Source organism: Saccopteryx leptura, chromosome 6, assembly GCF_036850995.1.
Source record: "Saccopteryx leptura isolate mSacLep1 chromosome 6, mSacLep1_pri_phased_curated, whole genome shotgun sequence".
Taxonomy (NCBI): Eukaryota; Metazoa; Chordata; class Mammalia; order Chiroptera; family Emballonuridae; genus Saccopteryx; species Saccopteryx leptura.
The window spans coordinates 169,914,691-169,932,600 of NC_089508.1; the positions used below are offsets into that span (position 1 = coordinate 169,914,691).

Genomic DNA, 17,910 nt, shown 5'->3' on the forward strand with positions numbered 1-17,910 from the left:
GGGGCTTGGGAGCCTGGGTGGAAAAGGTGAAGGGATTGAGAAGTACGACTGGTGGAGAATAGTCACAGGGATGAACAGGACAGGAAACATTGGTGGGGGGTCACTTTGTAAAGTGGATTCGCTAACCGCTCTGCTGCACATCTGAAACGAATACAAAATACTATTGAATGTAAACTGTAATTGAAAAAATAAAATAAAATTTAAAAAACTACCTAAAAAAGAAAGAAAATATATAAGGTAGGGCTCAGAATTGAGGTTAGAAAAGACTTTAAATATAATTAACTATAAATAGAAATAAGTAAAAGGAAATAGTTCAAGGACCTTCTAAATTTTGAGGATTTATATTGTCAGAGAAACAAGAAGCAGGTAAAAGAACCTCTTACCTTAAGTAAGGTTTAAATCCCTGAACTTGACCATTGTGGGGCAACTGTGTTAGGCATGCCTGCTGGTGTACCAGCTGCAAGCACTTTGCTTGATTAGTGTATGAGCATGTGGCAGAGGCACGTGTGCATGGCCTCTATAAGGCTATGTGTGCTTGTGCTCAAGAGAGAGACGGGGCTTTGTGGGTGGCAGGTTGCCTGCCCACCACTGTGAGGGGCCATTCTGCTGTTTGTTTGCCTGAGAGGCGGTTTCCCCTGCCTCTGTGCTTCGCCACCATTGTGAGACTTTATTAAATGGAATAGCCCAATCCTTTCTGGCTCCGCAGTTTTTGTACCGTCTGCCCGAATCCAATGTGGACCTGCCTGGCCTTGACGGTGCCACCGGCATTACAACCAGAAAGAAATAGACTTTGAAGGTAGCGCAGCCCCAGAGATGAACATGCTTCCCAACTACATCTGAAACTGGCCAATCGACGAAAGAAGGGCATGTAAGAGCCTATCAGGTGGAGACAGGAACTACAAAGATATATGGGAAGGGGCACTGTTTCCGATGATCAAATTTAGAGTCTTACCAAAGAACGCACCTTGCTGCCGGGACAGGAGTCTTCACCAGCCCAGGTAAGCAGATGTTAATAGCACCATGTGCCAGTGATGCTCTCAGGTGTCTCGTTACTCTCTGTTTCTGAATGGGAGCTTGAATTGCGGTCAATCTGTTCATGCTCCTCCATTAGACACTGAGTATGGGGAGGTGACAGGGGCTGCTAGCCTGCCTTACAATGAATAGATCTCCACTAAGTGGAACTTTCAGAGATCTTACACTTTTAGCTGGTGCTATAACTAGCTAAGATAGTCTCTTAGGAGGAGTTGAGGAACTACGTCCTAAGTGTGGAGAAAAGGGTGTGGATGGCTGACTGGTAGGCACAGGGGCTAACGGTCTCCAACATTCATACCCCACTGCGATAACATAGACGCACTGCTGGGAAGTGGAAGCCCAACAAGTGGGACACGTGTGATCACGTGACTAGCCCTCAGTCAGCCACAGTGACTGTGCTGTGTTTTACCTTTAAGCCAAGTTGATCAAGAATCGTGTGTGAACCCTTCACAATAGTTTTCCTCTTCTCACCACTTTGACGCAAATGGCAACTCTGAGCCATGTGGTGAAGCCAGAAGTGAAGAAAAGGTTAGGTCTCCTCGTCACTGCTTGGAGAAAATCTGCCCGTAAATCGGGGACAGTCCACTGGACTCAATACAACTGAGGCACAGACTTCCTCCTGTGTAAATTACTATACACAGGTGTAATTTGTTACATCAGTTGGCCTTATCTTACATAAAACGATTTGTTTTAAAAAGTACGATGTAAAATTTACCTGCATTGGGATGAAGAGATAAGTGCGTTATTGGGTTGTACTACCTGATAAATACAGACAACGAGACCAAGTCATACCTATTAACTTCTGTATGGAACATAATTAAATAAAAAGAATCAAGCTTCTTTAAATTAAAGTGTACAAACATTGATCCTTCCACCCAACATAGTTATTTAGCTTCCACTGTTTTTCCTAGGGATTATGAAGGTAGATACTGGCCTATGTCAACTAAATCTCTACCCTCAAAGACTATATTGTATTTTAAGTAATAATAAAAAAACTTCTGTAAGGTAGATGTATATTCATAACAACACCACATGCTCTATGCCATGGAAGGTAAAATGTTATGTTTTATTTATAAGTCAAAAGAGAGAGATTGAATGATTCTTGAGTGGTCGTGGAAGACATTTTAGAATTGAGTCAGATTCTGATGGGCAGAGATAGCAACAACGTGCTTGAGACAGAGAATATATTAATGGGCCAAAGGACAGAAAGAGAAAAATGCAGACTGCTCAGGATGCTAGTGGTTCAAATCTCGGATGTTGGGAAAAGAAACCAGGGGATGAAATGGAGACAGACGGTATGCCCGGTCACGGAAGAACCTTGACTCCCAGGCTGAAGCTCTTTCATTGTATTGACTAAGCTTTGTTAGACAATCCAGAGGCACTCCCAGTTATTTTTTTTCCCCCTGGGGTAGCTTGTCTGAACCAGAGAAGATAGGCCTGAGAGAGAATTTGGATAGCAGAAATAATAATGTTGTTTGAACTTCAAAATAAAAATTCTCACAGCGGCTTCCCCTCACAGTTTATAGCAAACATAACAATGACTCGTTTGGACTAAACCACCCAACCTGGGCAAGACTGCTTCCTTGTGATTTTAAAAGACTTGAGCCAACTTTTCCCTCGTATTGTAGAGCGTGTTGGCAGACACTTAAAGAGGCTTCCTCTGATGGTTATAATTAAACTTCAAAGGGAAATGGGCAAAGCCAGACATTTAGCTGGACTAAAACTATTTCCTTCTTTCCATTGTTACCAAAGTGCAATTCACCCTAGCTTCTTTCCCATCGCGTGTGTCAGAGAGTGAATAAATGATTGAATTTAGAATGGAAGGGAAAGTCATTATGCCAGTAAGAATCTTTATTGCTGTCTGACTCATTTCACCTTGGGCCACTGTACATGCTGTGAACAGCATGGTGTTCCAGGCCCCAGCTGGTCCTGGCCTATTTTTGGTTTCCTTTTCAACCATCCTTAACTGGTATCCCATTCTCCAGCCCACTGAGCTATTTGGTGTTTGTATAGTCAATAGTCTTCATGCATTCATGTCTATTCTAATAGATTTCAGCTTTTATCTCTACATGTGTGTCCCACTCCCCTGCCAACCAGGCTCATTTAGCCACAGAACTTTTATTTATCCTTAAAAACTCATGCTTGTGCAAATGTATCTTTTTTTTTTTTAAATGGGACCCTGATGACACCACCCCAGCAAAATCAGTTAAATTTTTCTTTATGCATGCACAGAACTCAAAACATAAATTTTCTAGAATGGTATTGCATTATATGTATGGATAATTATATTTTATATATCTGACTTGCTCAAGTGGCAGCTCTGTGAGTTCAGAGATAACACGATGTTAAGAGTAGTTGATTCAAGATACGTGCAAATCACTATGATAGTAACAAACTATAGAAATGATCCCTGAAAGTATAGTCTTAAATCACTATGAGAACACTAGGCAAGTGAAGCCAAACTTACTAAAACCATTAAAGAACCTCAGCATTCAAAGAATGGCAAAAATAAATTAGAAGGCACTGTAGATAAAATAACCAAAAGATTAATAGCTAAACAAAATGTAAATCAATATAAAAACAGTTGGCATTTTTTTTTCATTCAAAAATATTTTATGACCCTAGGCTCAGCTGAGGAAGATCGCTAGGGGAATTCAAAAGAAAAATAAGGTAAACCTGGTCTTGCCTTTAAGATTGTTATAATCTCTTGTTGTGGATAAAGCTGCCCAACAAAACTCAATCAGTAAGTAAACAGAGCTATTCAGTCCCGAGCTCTTGGAGCACACTGAGAAGAGCTTTGAGACGACAGAGAATAGGAATAGACATGAGTTGTGTTATCTTCAACACTTTTCGTGCCAAATTTGATGTAATCATTAAAGGTGGGATATATTTTTTTAAATGCCATCCTTGTAACATACTTTATTTACCTGTAAGTTTACATAAATTAATTTTTAATTGAATTTATAGGGGCGACACTGATTGATATAATTATACAAGTTTCTGGAGCCCAATTCTACAACACATCTCTGAAGGTAGGATTCTACGTCAGGGGTCAAAAAGATTTTTGCGTATTGGGGTGATTACTAGCAAAAATGACCAAGATGAAGCACTCTCTATGCGAGTGAAGAAAATGAACCCCAAAGAGAGAATAAGAAAGATGTGACTTCATATTTAAAACATGCTTTCGGCCCTGGCCGGTTGGCTCAGTGGTAGAGCGTTGGCCTGGCGTGCAGAGGTCCCGAGTTCGATTCCCGACCAGGGCACACAGGAGAAGCACCCATCTGCCTCTCCACCCCTCCCCCTCTCCTTCCTCTCTGTCTCTCTCTTCCCCTCCCGAAGCCGAGGCTCCTTTGGAGCAAAGATGGCCCCGGGCGCTGGGGATGGCTCCTTGGCCTCTGCCCCAGGCACTAGAGTGGCTCTGGTCGCGGCAGAGCAACGCCCCGGAGGGGCAGAGCATCGCCCCCTGGTGGGCAGAGCGTCGCCCCCTGGTGGGCGTGCTGGGTGGATCCGGTCAGGTGCATGCGGGAGTCTGTCTGACTGTCTCTCCCCGTTTCCAGCTTTGGAAAAATACAAAAAACAAAACAACAACAACAAAAAAACATGCTTTCTCTGTCTTCATTTCAGTCAGTTACAAAAGTACTGACTGGGATGGTATTTCATTCCTCATGGTCATGTTCAGTCTTCTGTCGGCAGCTTTTTGCTCAGTTGTTCAACCAGCTCCAGTCATCTTCTCACCATCTGGATTCTTTCACAATCACAGCAGGAGAGACTTTTTTCTTTTTTTCTTCTTTTTCAAGGGAGAGGAGGGGAGATAGACTCCAGCATGTACCCTGACCGGGATCCACCTGGTGACCCCTGCTGGGGCTGATGCTCTGCCTATCTGGAGCCATGCTTGCAACCAAGCTGTTTTTAGTGCCTGAGGTGGAGGCTCCGGAGAACCATCCTCAGCACCTGGGCTCATGTGCTCAAACCAATGGAGCCATTGTTGTGGAAGGGGAAGAGAGAAAAAGGAAGAAGCAGGAGCAGAAGACATAGAGAAGCAGATGGTCATTTCTCCTATGTGCCCTGACCAGACATCAAACCCGGGACATCCACATGCTGGGACTTTACCACTGAGTCAACCAGCCAGGGCAGGGGAGACTTTATTTCATGACTTGCTGGTTTTTAAACCATTATATCTCCTACTACCTCAGACCTACCAGTCTATTGACCTTATCAAAGAAGAAAACAAAGTTACGCTGACCTTACTTTATTTTTGACCCTTATGAATAATGGCATGTTTTCACAGTGTTTCTAAACCTACACTATGATAACCTTTTCTTGGATCTTATTCAAATTAATGCTAACTTGTGCCACTGAAATTTAAAAATAAGAGTTTTGAAGAGGCTTAATATAAAAACGGGTACATAAAATTTACTTTTAAAAATCAATTAAGCAATACAAAAATATTAAAAAGAGAGAAAATCAAAATGAAAAAATCTCTAAAACAAATTTTCATAATATGATATTAAAATTTATAGCATCAGTTAACTTTCAAAAGTTCTATATAGCAAACTATATTCTTCATTTGATTTTCATTGTGTCTAAAGTAACTGAAAGAAATGTTGATAGTCTTGATTATAATAAAATGGGATGTGAGGGAATGTTGATGGGGGGGCAAAGACAATAAATGGAACATGTTATATGAATTGAATAGAGAGAGAATTGCCACCCAACAATCTGCAAATTGCAAAATCCAACTCCCAACTATATGATTGGCTTTCTATGAGCTCTTGCATGAAAGTCAGTGAGGATTAGGGCCTATTCCCTCTATCTAAAATTAGAAAGCAGGTAAGGATAGATTTATAAGTGAGGTTGCTTGCACTCCTGTTGGAATGCATTTATGGGAAACCAAAGAAATGAAAAGAATGGTAGAAAACTAGAGATGAGCAAATGTCTACATGCTTAAAACAAGGAAGACAATAGATTTTAGAAAATGTTAGCTGCAATAGTAACTAATAATCTCTGGTAAAAAATATACCAAAGTATGTATTTTAAAAATCATATATTTTTTTTTAATAAATGTGGAGCAATTGTTAAATACAAGACAGAAATTTGGAAGATAATAGATTAATAAGATACTGATTCTGTTCACAAAGAATGTCTAGACAAATATCAGATGGGCATTATTTTTTACAAAGTAGAACAGTTTCACAAGAAAAGTAAAGATATGTATCATGAGAACTAAGATGATTAACTATTATTACTGTCAAGGGGCCAGATTCTCAAACTCAAATGCCTTCTTGGGCCAGCAACAGAGGCAAATGAGTGAACCACACAATTCAAGGAGGCGGTTACCACTAACCTTCAACTGACCTTTGCCCTAGCAATGAAAGGTCCAAATAGTTTTAAAAACTCTCCTGCTTTATTTATTTATTTTTGTTAAGTATTCAAAATTGAAAAGTTGTGGACTATTAAAATTTGTTTAAAACAATTTGTGAGCCAATGTAATATAGCAACAAGCCAGAGTAGATTTTTATGTTACCAGCATAAAATGTCTGCCTCACAGGGTTAAGAAATGCTCTGTGAAGAGTATTGTAATTTGGACTCCTCAGTGCATGATATGTAAAACTTAGATATGTAGCGATTAAAGAAAAGAAGATCCCAGGCTAAGGCAATAAAGTGAGTTATGCAAAGAAAATAGAAGTGTAATGGAGATACACGAGAAACTATGAAGAGTCTATTTTGCAAAATATAGAATCTATGATGAGGACCAGAAAATATAATAGTATGAACATTTAGGAAAGAGGATCATGATGACCAGTAGTTTACGTAGATTATTTAAAAGGAAGTCGTGACAAATATGCCTGGGTACCAGGGCAGAAACAATATGAACATTGATGTCAGTAGGATAACCTTGGAGAGAAGTCAGTGAAATCCCTTCAAGCCTGTTTTGTTCGATACTTTGCAATGATATTGATGATGATCAAGAAGACTTTGACTCGAGTTACAGTTGACACGAAGTTGGGAGAGATCACTAATCTGATGACGGGCTGAAGCCTAAACAATTTTGAGAGACTGTATGCAATGTTTCAACAGAACGCTAATGGTGCTGCTCAGCCAAGAAAGTCAAAGAAATACATATCATATGCATGAAAATCACCCAGAAAACTATCTTATTGAGAATATTAAGACTCATTAAGGTTAATTAATACCCCTCAAATCATAGTCAGTGACATACACAGTCTGGGTCCACCATGAATCAGTCTATAGTCGTCTGCTCCATCACAAAGCCATGAAATAGAACTTACTCTGCATTTCTTAGAAGAACTTCAGATTGTATTTCATATGAAGTGGAAGACTGAAGTAAATGTCCTTTTAAGGTCACAATTCATTTAAAAGTCTATGTTTTTCTACTGATAAAACATTAATGACATTTGGACCTAATATATTGAGTCGAGTGGATCAAAATTTATATAAGCTAAGGTTTGTGTACCAAAAAGTGAGATGAACTTATTTTAATTGTTCTTTTCTTCTTTTTAAAGTAATAGAATACTTGTCAATTAAAGATATTTAAATCTCAATCATATAATGAACATGTCCTGATTGCCTTTTAATTGATAAAAATGTTTGAAAGTATTGTGGCTACCACAGAATTTCTCCCATTGAGTACTCACATTTGCTAAGTGGGTGTGTCTCTGGTTCTGCCTTCTCATTGGTTCTCTTCATTTCTTCTTTCCCCCAAAGATGGCATCTGGGTCCAGAGGGCAGCTTCATGGTGTTTTCAGAACTGTATTTCATCTACACTGGCCTGTGGCAAGGTATTTCTTACCAGTTGGTTCAGGGATGGTGATTTCCATCAATTCCTTCCATTCAATGCTGCAGTATAGCGTGGTGCCTACAGTGCATGTTCTCCTAGTCTGTGTCTCCATTCCCTCTACCCCAAACCCTTCTAATGAATGTCATTTGCTTTTTCTTGATCTTCGTTACAGTGTAAGAGACCCGTTGAAGACTGCTACTAGGTGCAAACACTTGGGTACCTCTTTTGTTATTGTCATGCAGCCTCATGCATGCCAAGTCAGATGGCTCATCCAAAAGCCAGGGTTTTTGAACTAAGCCAGGACACTGAAGTCTGAACTCTGGGATCCCTTTCTCATTTTCTTCCCATGCACCTCCCTTCTGACATAGGAAAAGTTTTCCTCCATCATGCATGTTCCAATGAAGTTTCAAGAAAAGCAGTTTTCTCTCTGATCAAAAATTGATTGTTACAAATGGAAAATTCTTGATTTTGCCCTGGCCAGTTGCTCAGTGGCTAGAGCATTGGCCCAGCATGCAGAAGTCCCAGGTTTGATCCCCGGTCAAGGCTCACATAAGAAGCAACCATTTGCTTCTCTTCCTCTCCCTCTCCCCCTTTTCTTTCTCTTCCCCTCCCACAGCCAGTGTCTCAGTTGGTTCAAGCATCAGCCCCAGGCTCTGAAGATAGCTTGGTTGATTTGAGCATTGGCCCCCAGACAGGGGTTGCCAGGTAGATCCTGGTTGGCATGCATGCAGGAGTCTATCTCTCTTACCCTTCTCCTCTGACTTAAAAAAAAAAAATCTGTTTATTTATTTTTTATTTTTTTACAGAGACAGAGAGAGAGTCAGAGGGATAGACAGGGACAGACAGACAGGAATGGAGACAGATGAGAAGCATCAATCATTAGTTTTTCGTTGCGCGTTGCGACTTCTTAGTTGTTCACTGATTGCTTTCTCATATGTGCCTTTACCGTGAGCCTTCAGCAGACTGAGTAACCCCTTGCTGGAGCCAGCGACCCTGGGTCCAAGCTGGTGAGCCTTTGCTCAAGCCAGATGAGCCTGCGCTCAAGCTGGCGACCTCGGGGTCTCGAACCTGGGTCCTTCCACATCCCAGTCCAGTGCTCTATCCACTGCGCCACTGCCTGGTCAGGCAAAAAAAAAAAAAAAAAAAAATCTTGATTTTAGTATGGCTAGTAATGTTTTTTTTTTTGTATTTTTCTGAAGTTGGAAACAGGGAGGCAGTCAGACAGACTCCTGCATGCGCCCAACTGGGATCCACCCAGCATGCCCACCAGGGGGCAATGCTCTGCCCATCTGGGGCATTGCTCTGTTGAGACCAGAGCCATTCTAGCCCCTGAGGTAGAGGCCATGGAGCCATCCTCAGCGCCTGGGCCAACTTTTGCTCCAGTGGAGCCTTGGCTGCGGGAGGGGAAGAGAGAGACAGAGAGAAAGGAGAAGGGGAGGGGTGGAAAAGCAGATGGGCGCTTCTCCTGTGTGCCCTGGCCGGGAATCGAACCAGGGACTCCTGCACGCCAGGCCGACGCTCTACCACTGAGCCAACTGGCCAGGGCTTTGTTTTTGTTTTGAAAGCTGCTTCATAACTTAATGCTGAGCAGTGACTTCCTTGATTAAGGTAGTGGCTGTTCTTTTTTGAAAATACACCTCTATCTCATGATCTGTGCTAAACAGTGTCAGGGTTCAAGGGCTTGGAGACAAGGCCGTCGATGTTTCAGAAGTGATATTTCAGAATAACACATTGGACTATGTATGAACAGTATTGGGGGAGAATTTATATGAATAAATAAAATATGAACATATTGAATATATTTATAACTTATGAACAGAAATGTGTATATCCCTCGGCCCAGATCTAAGTTTTCTAAAAGCAATAAAGCTGTACCTCAATAGGTGGAGAGATAATGTAGAATCAGCAGCAAAAAATGATAGAATCAAAATGACCCTTAGAAGTCCTTCAAATGTGCAAAAAAAAAAAAAAAACCCAAAAATCTCTTAAATCCAAAAATTATAGAATCAGAATTGCCCATAAAAAACATGCGATTTTGCATATACTACCCCAAATGGTAATATTTACAAGTATATATACCATGGTTAGATGACAAACTATAGTTGGAAAATATAATCTTACAGTGTTTTTGCCTTTAATTACATCAAAGAACATGTGCATAGCTAAGTTTTGGAAATCAACTACATACATGTATTATGAATCGGCACTCCACTGTCTGTAAATGGTTTTTTACTGCTTTCATCCCATACCTCTTTTTCTTTTCATTTTTCTGTGGTTTCTTTTCTTTTCATGATTCCAGCCATTGAAAAATTACCCTTAAACATTATGGTTGGTAAATATTTTTCTATTTTTCTTTCAGAGTGCTGCTGAAAACAGATTTGAAACTGTTCTCATCTGCTTACTCCACAGCCAACAGACTAGAATTATATGTACAGCACCTCTTTAATGTTTGTGAATTATTGCCTGAAACTTCTCTGTGGCCCTTTATTATCTCAGCTTCTTATTTAAGGAGCTAATTATGTGATTCCCAGGGAAGGTTTCTTACTTTTTCCTTTATGTTTTATAAAAAGAAAAATAAACTGTCTTTCACATGGGCTCAGAAACCTAATAAAAACTATTGCTCAAGGTACCAGACTTCTTAAAATATAGTTCCTTTATTCTCTCCCTGATATCTGCTCAGACTCAACACTTATTTTGTCTTCCATGCTCCCAAGCTTTGTGATGGAGAGGAGGATAAATGTTGAGGATTCAGAATTGAAACCTTTCAGGGAAAAAAAAATAGGTTAGAATCATTCGACTTAAAAATCATTCTATCAAAAACACCTATTGAAGAAAAGCTCTTGAAGGATGGGAGGGTAGAGTAAGAAAAGTGTGAAAAATGAAGAAAGAGAGTCAGATTTAGGAAAACAGCGATTTTGAGAGTTTAGAGCAAAAGCTAAGAAGCAACGACTATAAAAGACACTTTTGCGAGGAGAAGTTGGAACAGATTTTAGGAAGGCCGCCATGAACTTTGTGATGGAATGCCACTGACTCTCACTGTTACATTTTTGTTTATTGAATTGTTGTCCCTGTGGGATGGGGGGGTGGCTAAGCTTAGACTGGTCCCATGTATATTCTGATCACAAAAGGGGAAATAAAGGGAGAAAATGAAAGAAAAGAGGACACGTTGGGAGTAGGATACAGAAGATGGAAGAAGGCAGCAGAACCTAAAACCAAGTCTATGAATTGATGTGAAGTTTCCAAGCATGGGTCTCTATATCAAATTAAATTTCTAAAAATATGTAATTTCCAGAAAGAAAACAAATATCTTGGAAAAAAGGAATGGTATCTGAACTATGTATATATTTTCTCAAAGTGACTAATTTAAAAGGAAACTAGTATGCAGTTTCCTCAAAAAATTAAAAATAGAATTGCCTTTCAATCCAATGATCTCACTTTTGGGAATATATCTTAAGAATCCTGAAATACTAACTCAAAAGAATATATACACACCTGTGTTCATTGCAGTGTTATTTATAAGAGCCAAGATCTGGAAATGGCCCAAGTACTCATCAGTGAACGAGTGGATAAAGAAGCTGTGGAACATTTCTATGATGGAATACAATTCAGCCCTAAAAAGGAAATCTTACTTTTGCAACAGCATGGATGGACCTGGAGACTATGATACTATGTACAATAAGCCAGACAAAGAAAGACAAGTACCAAATGATCTCACTTCATGTGTGGGATCTCAGGAGCAAAATAAGCTGATGAACAAAATGGAAACAGAGGCACGGACACATGGAACAGGCTGTCAGACGGGAGGGGGTGAGGGGACTGGATGAGAGAAGGTGAAGGGATTAGCCAAAAAAACTTACATACGTAACACATAGACACAGACAAGCGTGTGGTGTTAGCCAGAGGGAAGGAGGGTGGGAGTTGGGTGGAGGTGGGTGAAGGGGGGAGATGGGGACAGAGAGAAAGCTGCTTGGGGCAGAGGGCACACAATGTGGTGGGCAGACGGTGTTCTATTGAGTTGTACACTTGAAGCCTGTGTGGTTTTGTGAACCAGTGTCATCCCAATAAATTCAATGAATAAAAAAAGAAAACCAGTTATTTAGATGTGTAATTTCTGAGTTATTCATACCACATTGCATGAATTGCTTGTATTTTAAGTGGCTGACTATGATTTGAGACAGACTTTGTCACTAGCATTATAACTACTGTTTACTTATTTTGTTCCCCCAAAGAAAGCTGTGGTATCCCCCTCTTTGTTCTGTCTTTCAATTCAATTGGCCATGATAACTAATGGAATTCATCTAATTTGTACAAAAGCACATTTTCAAAGAGTGAAAACATTAAAAGTTTGATCGTGACTACTTTCTTTTGTTTTTACTTGGCAGAAAGGAGGGAACTATTCAGTATTCCTCCATTCAGTCACTTCTAAAAATTAATAACTTACTTTTTACAGGTTAAATAAATATATCCAGAGCCTCCCTTGTTCATTTTGACTTAAAAATGGAAAATCACTGCCATTTGATGACAATAATGGTTTAAAAAATTACCAGACTGACTTCTGCCCCAAAACTGCTTTTTCTGATGCTGTTCTGATGACAGTGTAAAATACCCTTTTTTTTTAAGGTACATCTTGGATGATGTGAACTCTGAAAACCCAAGTTACACCCAGGATTCCATTCCTTTGTGGTTACTCACTGGACCACAGACATGTAGGACCTGTCTGAAGAAGACACAGGCACCAAGCGGGGCCCCACCAGTGACTCATCCCTTTAATGTAGCGAAACTATGGAGGGACGACGTATTGGTTGTCAGAGAAATCTAGTTTACCAGTAGAAAATGACATCCTCTATTAAGAAGGTCTAAGGTGCGACTCACATAATTGTCCTAATTTTAAGATTGATGGGGATCATGAAGTATTTCTTTCCGTCGGTGACAGGTCATAATAAATGCCTCGAGTGTATAGGACTGCATATGGTTTTAGAATGTGACTTTATAATGAAGGTGGAGACCCAAACTCCATCTATCGTGTCTATATATATGTGTGTGTCTGAGTGCGTGTTTTAGCGCTCTGGGAAGTGTCTTGACCGAGAACCTGAGCAGGACAGAGCAGCCTAGATCTGAGGGAGCTAACTGGCACCATGAAAATATCAGGTGTCCTTCTGCTCCTCTCTCTGGCTCTTTTCTGCTTTTTCTCAGGTGAGTTTTATTTTCCTTTGAAACTGAAATTCGATATTTATGCTTAACTGAAAATGATGAGTGCATTGACCCACCATATTTCAAAATTTTAACAATTTTGATATAAAAGACCAGTTCTGAGAGGTTATCATAATGATGATAAAGACTGTGATGATGAAAATGGGAATAGCAATAATGATAAAAAATAACTTTTATTTGTTGAGCATGTACTATATTCTAGACATAGACTAGGGATGGTAGGTATTATCTCCAATACACATAGCAAGATACTCCTACCTATATTCTGCATATAAAAAAAACAACAACTGTGTCACAAGAAGTAAGAAAATTGCCACAGGAGTTACAGCTCATAAGTGGAATTTGGAATTTGGTCTGGTTTTCTAGACATCACAGTTTATGTTTGTTCCACAAAACTAATCTGTGGTATGGCTAGTTATCTTAAATATTAGCTTGCATTTCTAAGACAAAAGAAAGCTTCCCCATACTTACGATTCTTATACAGTAATAAGAACTCAATTAAAATTAAAATAAGGGGGAGAAAGGAAACTCAATTAGAGAATCCTGTAGAAAGAAAGTCATCCAATCTTAGGATATTGTAACATATATGCAACTGAGGGACTCAACAATTCTTCAAGAGGGAGACTATCTTTGGTCAGCTTCATGAGCAATAGCCATATATTCTACCAATTTAGATTGTTCAAAGGACAACTGTCCTTTGATCTGATGTTTTTCAGCACAGGGTCATGTAAATGAGCAGGGCGACTGTAGCTCTTGCTCTCCTTCCCTATTTTTTTTACTCTGTTCTGTTGTAGTAGACAACGCATGCGCTAGAGTCTCTAGATCCAAGACCTTGGCCCAGCTCTTCTGCTATGACTGTGTCAACTGGAGATATAGCTCAGCTCTCTGAGATATTCTCATTTATAGAGTTCTAGAACTGAGACTGGGTCCTAGGACCTGCCAGGTCTGATCTATCACTTTCTGTGACAGAAGTCATCGAATTTGGGGGCTAGCAGAGATTTTAAAGGTCTGAATAAGTAAACAACAATTTGTCAATGAGATGAATAGGTAAAGAAGTCATTGTTTACTGGAAACTGGTCATATTTACACAAACAAATATGTTTAGAAATATGAAAAAATTAAAGGGTTACTGTGATATTAGGGAACAGGTTTTGACCACTAAGGCTAAATAACATGAAACAGTGTTCTTGTCAACTGCTGAGATAGCATAAAAATAGATGTGACAATATTAAAATTTGTTTGCTTTTGATGATCTCAGAAATTGTTAACCTCTTATTGTTTCTCTTTAACAAGGTAAACTAATTTTTTAATTGAATTTGGTGGACTAATACACTTAATTTACTAAAACATGGTCCTTCATAGATAAATTGGTATTTGGGAAGGCTAATGCCTAAGAACCTTAATGTTGAATTTCAGTCCTGGCTGAAAAGTTGTTTCTAGTTTATCTTGTGTGACCTTTCTGAGTCTTTTCCTCATCTGCAAAATCAGGATATAAAAGGAGTATCACTATATGAGGGATTAAATAAGAAAATGCATGTAAAGTGCTTTACCTCGTAGATGGGATATAGTAAAAGTTTAACAAATGTCTATTAATATTGACATTATTAAAGTAATCATAAGATGACTATATTGAACTCAGGCATTGTTGATGTTAATCCTGCTTCTAGCTTGATATTTCCTAGATATGTGACATCAAGCAAAACCTCTCTTCTTCTGTTAAAGATTTGAACAGTGAAAAAATGACTGAGAATTGTCAAATGAGTTTTCCTGGGACATAAAAAATCACTTTCAGTGGTTATGAAAATATAGACTTCCAGTCCCTCTTGGGTCTTATATAATGGAATTTTCAAGTGATTGTCCTAAAAAATCTGTATGTTTAATACCATTGCTGCAATAATGTTAGTAATTACTGTAGCAGATGGTCATTAACTTTACTTTAAATTGAAAAGCCTTGAATGTACTTTAAGATCTTTCCCAGTGTCCTCCCTCAAGTGCTGACACTTATTCATACCCTTTCTGTTACAAGGTGGCTTTCGGCTAAATGTGCAAAGTGTCACTGGCATGAGGAGTTCCACAGAAATGACCAGAATTCAGTTCATGCCAGAAATGAACTTAAGACATTTATTAGTTCAGTATTTTAAACCATTGTAACCACAACCTAAAACCACAGACATAACTATAAAGATGGAGGGAGAGAGAGAATCAAACTGTTATTATAGATTTTTACTTTCCTCTTTCAGGAGTTTAGAGGGATGTAACAAGAGAAATGAGTCACAAAACTGAGAGTGACTTTGTCCTTGCCAGTCTATAGTTGGGCCAGGTCTTTAAAACTGAGTATAAGAGAGCAGAAAAGCAATTCTGAGCTCAAAGAACAAATAACAAAGTTAATCTCTTTCTACACTGTCTGTAACAAAGACAGTGCACTGAACCACAAAATGTCAACATTAGAGATTTTCCAACCCAACTTCTGCACAGTCAGGCCAGAGATGAGAAGGTCATTCCCACAGGACATCAGTGATTAGGCCAGAGCTGTACCATGAATCTCCCAATCCTGAAATAATTTTCTCTCACGCTCCCCCAACCTCTAAGAATTATGACTTCATCCTGGTCTATCCCCTTTCATCACTTCCCAAGTTCCTACTGCACCCTAAGAAATGAACAGGTATATAAAATAAGACAACCATGCCGTGACTTGTTGAGATGACCAAGAACCAAGAAAAAGTATTATTTTACATTTAAGGATTTCTTTCTTTTTTTATCTTATTTTTATTAATTTTAATGCAGTGACATTGATAAATCAGGGTACATAGATATGTATTGAGAAAATATCTCCAGATTATTTTGACTTTTGATTATGTTGCATACCCCTCTTAATATTGCAAATCTCACATTTGGCACATTCAGAATTACAGTGTTCAGATTTTGTATTTTTTTCCCCCAGGTGTCTTCAGTCAAGGAGAACAGGTCAGTTCCTATTTTTATATATTCTTCAGAACTGGATGGTGCTTGGCTGGTATTCCCTGGACAAAGACATTTGTGTGTAAAAGAGCAAAATCAATGGATAAGCAGACCACATGCAGAAATCAGTAGAAGGAATTAATCTTTTTTATTTTTAATGTTTATTGTATTGATTTGAGAGAGAGAGAATGAGAGGAAGGAACATTGATCTGTTCCTGTATGTGCCCTGATCAGGGATTGAACCGGCAACCTCTGTGCTTCGGGACGATGCTCCAACCAACCTAGCAACCAGTCCAGGGTGGGAATTCATATTTTAACTATAATTTCTCTATGACTAAAAGGAGCTTAAACACCCATTCTCAAGCTTTGTTAATGTAAAATAACTATAAATGACAATGGGATGAACTTATGACAACACTCATACTCTATCGCCATTTTGCTGTGGGATCTTGGGCAAGTTACTCAGATTTTCTAAGCTGCACTTTCCACAACTGTAACAAAAAGGGATAACCTTATCCACCTCATAGTCTCGTAGACAGGTTGAAATTACATAAACTATGTGGGAGCATTTGTTAAACTATATAAGGGCTAGTAATTGATTAATAATGAACAGCTTCTGCAAGATTTAGGGCAGAGGTTATTATTATTATTATTATTTTGTAGAAATAAGGCCACTGAGAGTGGACCAAAAAATTGATTACTGCTCTGTATTGAGTATATAGACCAATTCACTCAAATTGAAATACAATTTGGATAAAAAATTAGAATGGACACAAATTATCTTCATTGTCTGGCTGATTTTTTCCCCCCAAATTAAACCACCAACTTTTTTCCAGATTGCTGGTTCTAACTATCAAAAGACAGCACATACAGGTGCCATTTGCTCAGCTAATCCTGTCTCAATGTCCATACAGAACATTTCAACTTGATCTTGGCAATGGTTCTAATTGCCTGTGTTTCCAAGAACCTTTGACATCAAAAGTTTCTAAACTGATTGGAGTTGGCAAAAGAGTTGAAAACCTTTCCTAACTCTAGGATACCCATTACATTGCGTAAGACCTTCTTTTTCCTTCCAATTTTAGAATGTCAGAAATTGAAGTGTATATTACAATGAATGATACCCTACAATTACTGAAACTTGCAATGCGTATGTGCTTAAGGCACATGTGTTTGTACTGGTATATAAAATTGTACATCTTAAAATTGATTTCTTCTTATGTTTAAATACACATGGTAGCACAATCTATGTTAAATATCAAAACAAACAAGGAAAGGACCGGAGGTGTAGCCAACCTGTTTTGTGTCCCATGAGGTAGTAAAATAGAAGACCATTGCACACAGATTGAAAAGATATGGAATTTAATCCCAGTTTTCTCATCAACACACAAGTCTCTTCCCTTTGTCAGGCTTTGATTTCTGAGATTTTTAATGGTTCCCAGATTTTCAGTTTTTTTCTAAAATTCATTTAAAATCTACTATTTATTATTCCTATCCCTTTGAATGGGCCTAAGTCTCATAGTGGGCTTGCTTTAGGGCCATGGAGGATGCTTCCTAAATATATAAATTCCAGCACCACGCCAGACTCCCTAAATCATAATCACCCAGGTGGGAGACATGAATTTGCATTCTAAGGAATTATCCAGCTCTGAGGAGCACTGACTTTGCTCAGATATTTTAGAGACATTGTGCATGAGTTCTAATTCGAATACTTCCTGGCTGTGTGATCTGAGGGATGTCTTCTCCCTTGTCCCTGCCTTTGTTTCCACATCTCTACAATAAAAATTTAGATTCAATGATCTCTAAAGCCCCACTGACCCTTTGGTACCTGAGTTAGAATGAACCAAGCCTGCCTTGCCAAGACCATTGTCCTTTCCCCACTCAAGTAGACAGGGAAGTGAGGGTGCCACCTT

At 39.0% G+C, this 17,910-nt stretch overlaps 1 protein-coding gene and 1 pseudogene across 4 annotated transcripts in view; one reads left to right on the forward strand and one right to left on the reverse strand.

Annotated features, from left to right (window-relative positions):
• Positions 1-17,910, forward strand: part of LOC136376308 (serine protease inhibitor Kazal-type 6) — a 47,065-nt gene that overhangs the window by 20,632 nt on the left and 8,523 nt on the right. For 2 of the 4 annotated variants that reach the window (XM_066342239.1, XM_066342240.1), the window contains exons 1-2: positions 12,894-13,024; positions 15,984-16,006. In XM_066342239.1, the coding sequence (XP_066198336.1) occupies positions 12,967-13,024; positions 15,984-16,006 (81 nt within the window). In that variant the 5' untranslated portion in view covers positions 12,894-12,966. Of the gene's footprint in view, positions 1-12,893; positions 13,025-15,983; positions 16,007-17,910 lie in introns of those variants that run through there. The other 2 variants (XM_066342241.1, XM_066342242.1) reach the window with 1 other exon arrangement.
• LOC136377727 (small nucleolar RNA U3) lies at positions 3,370-3,458 on the reverse strand (annotated as a pseudogene).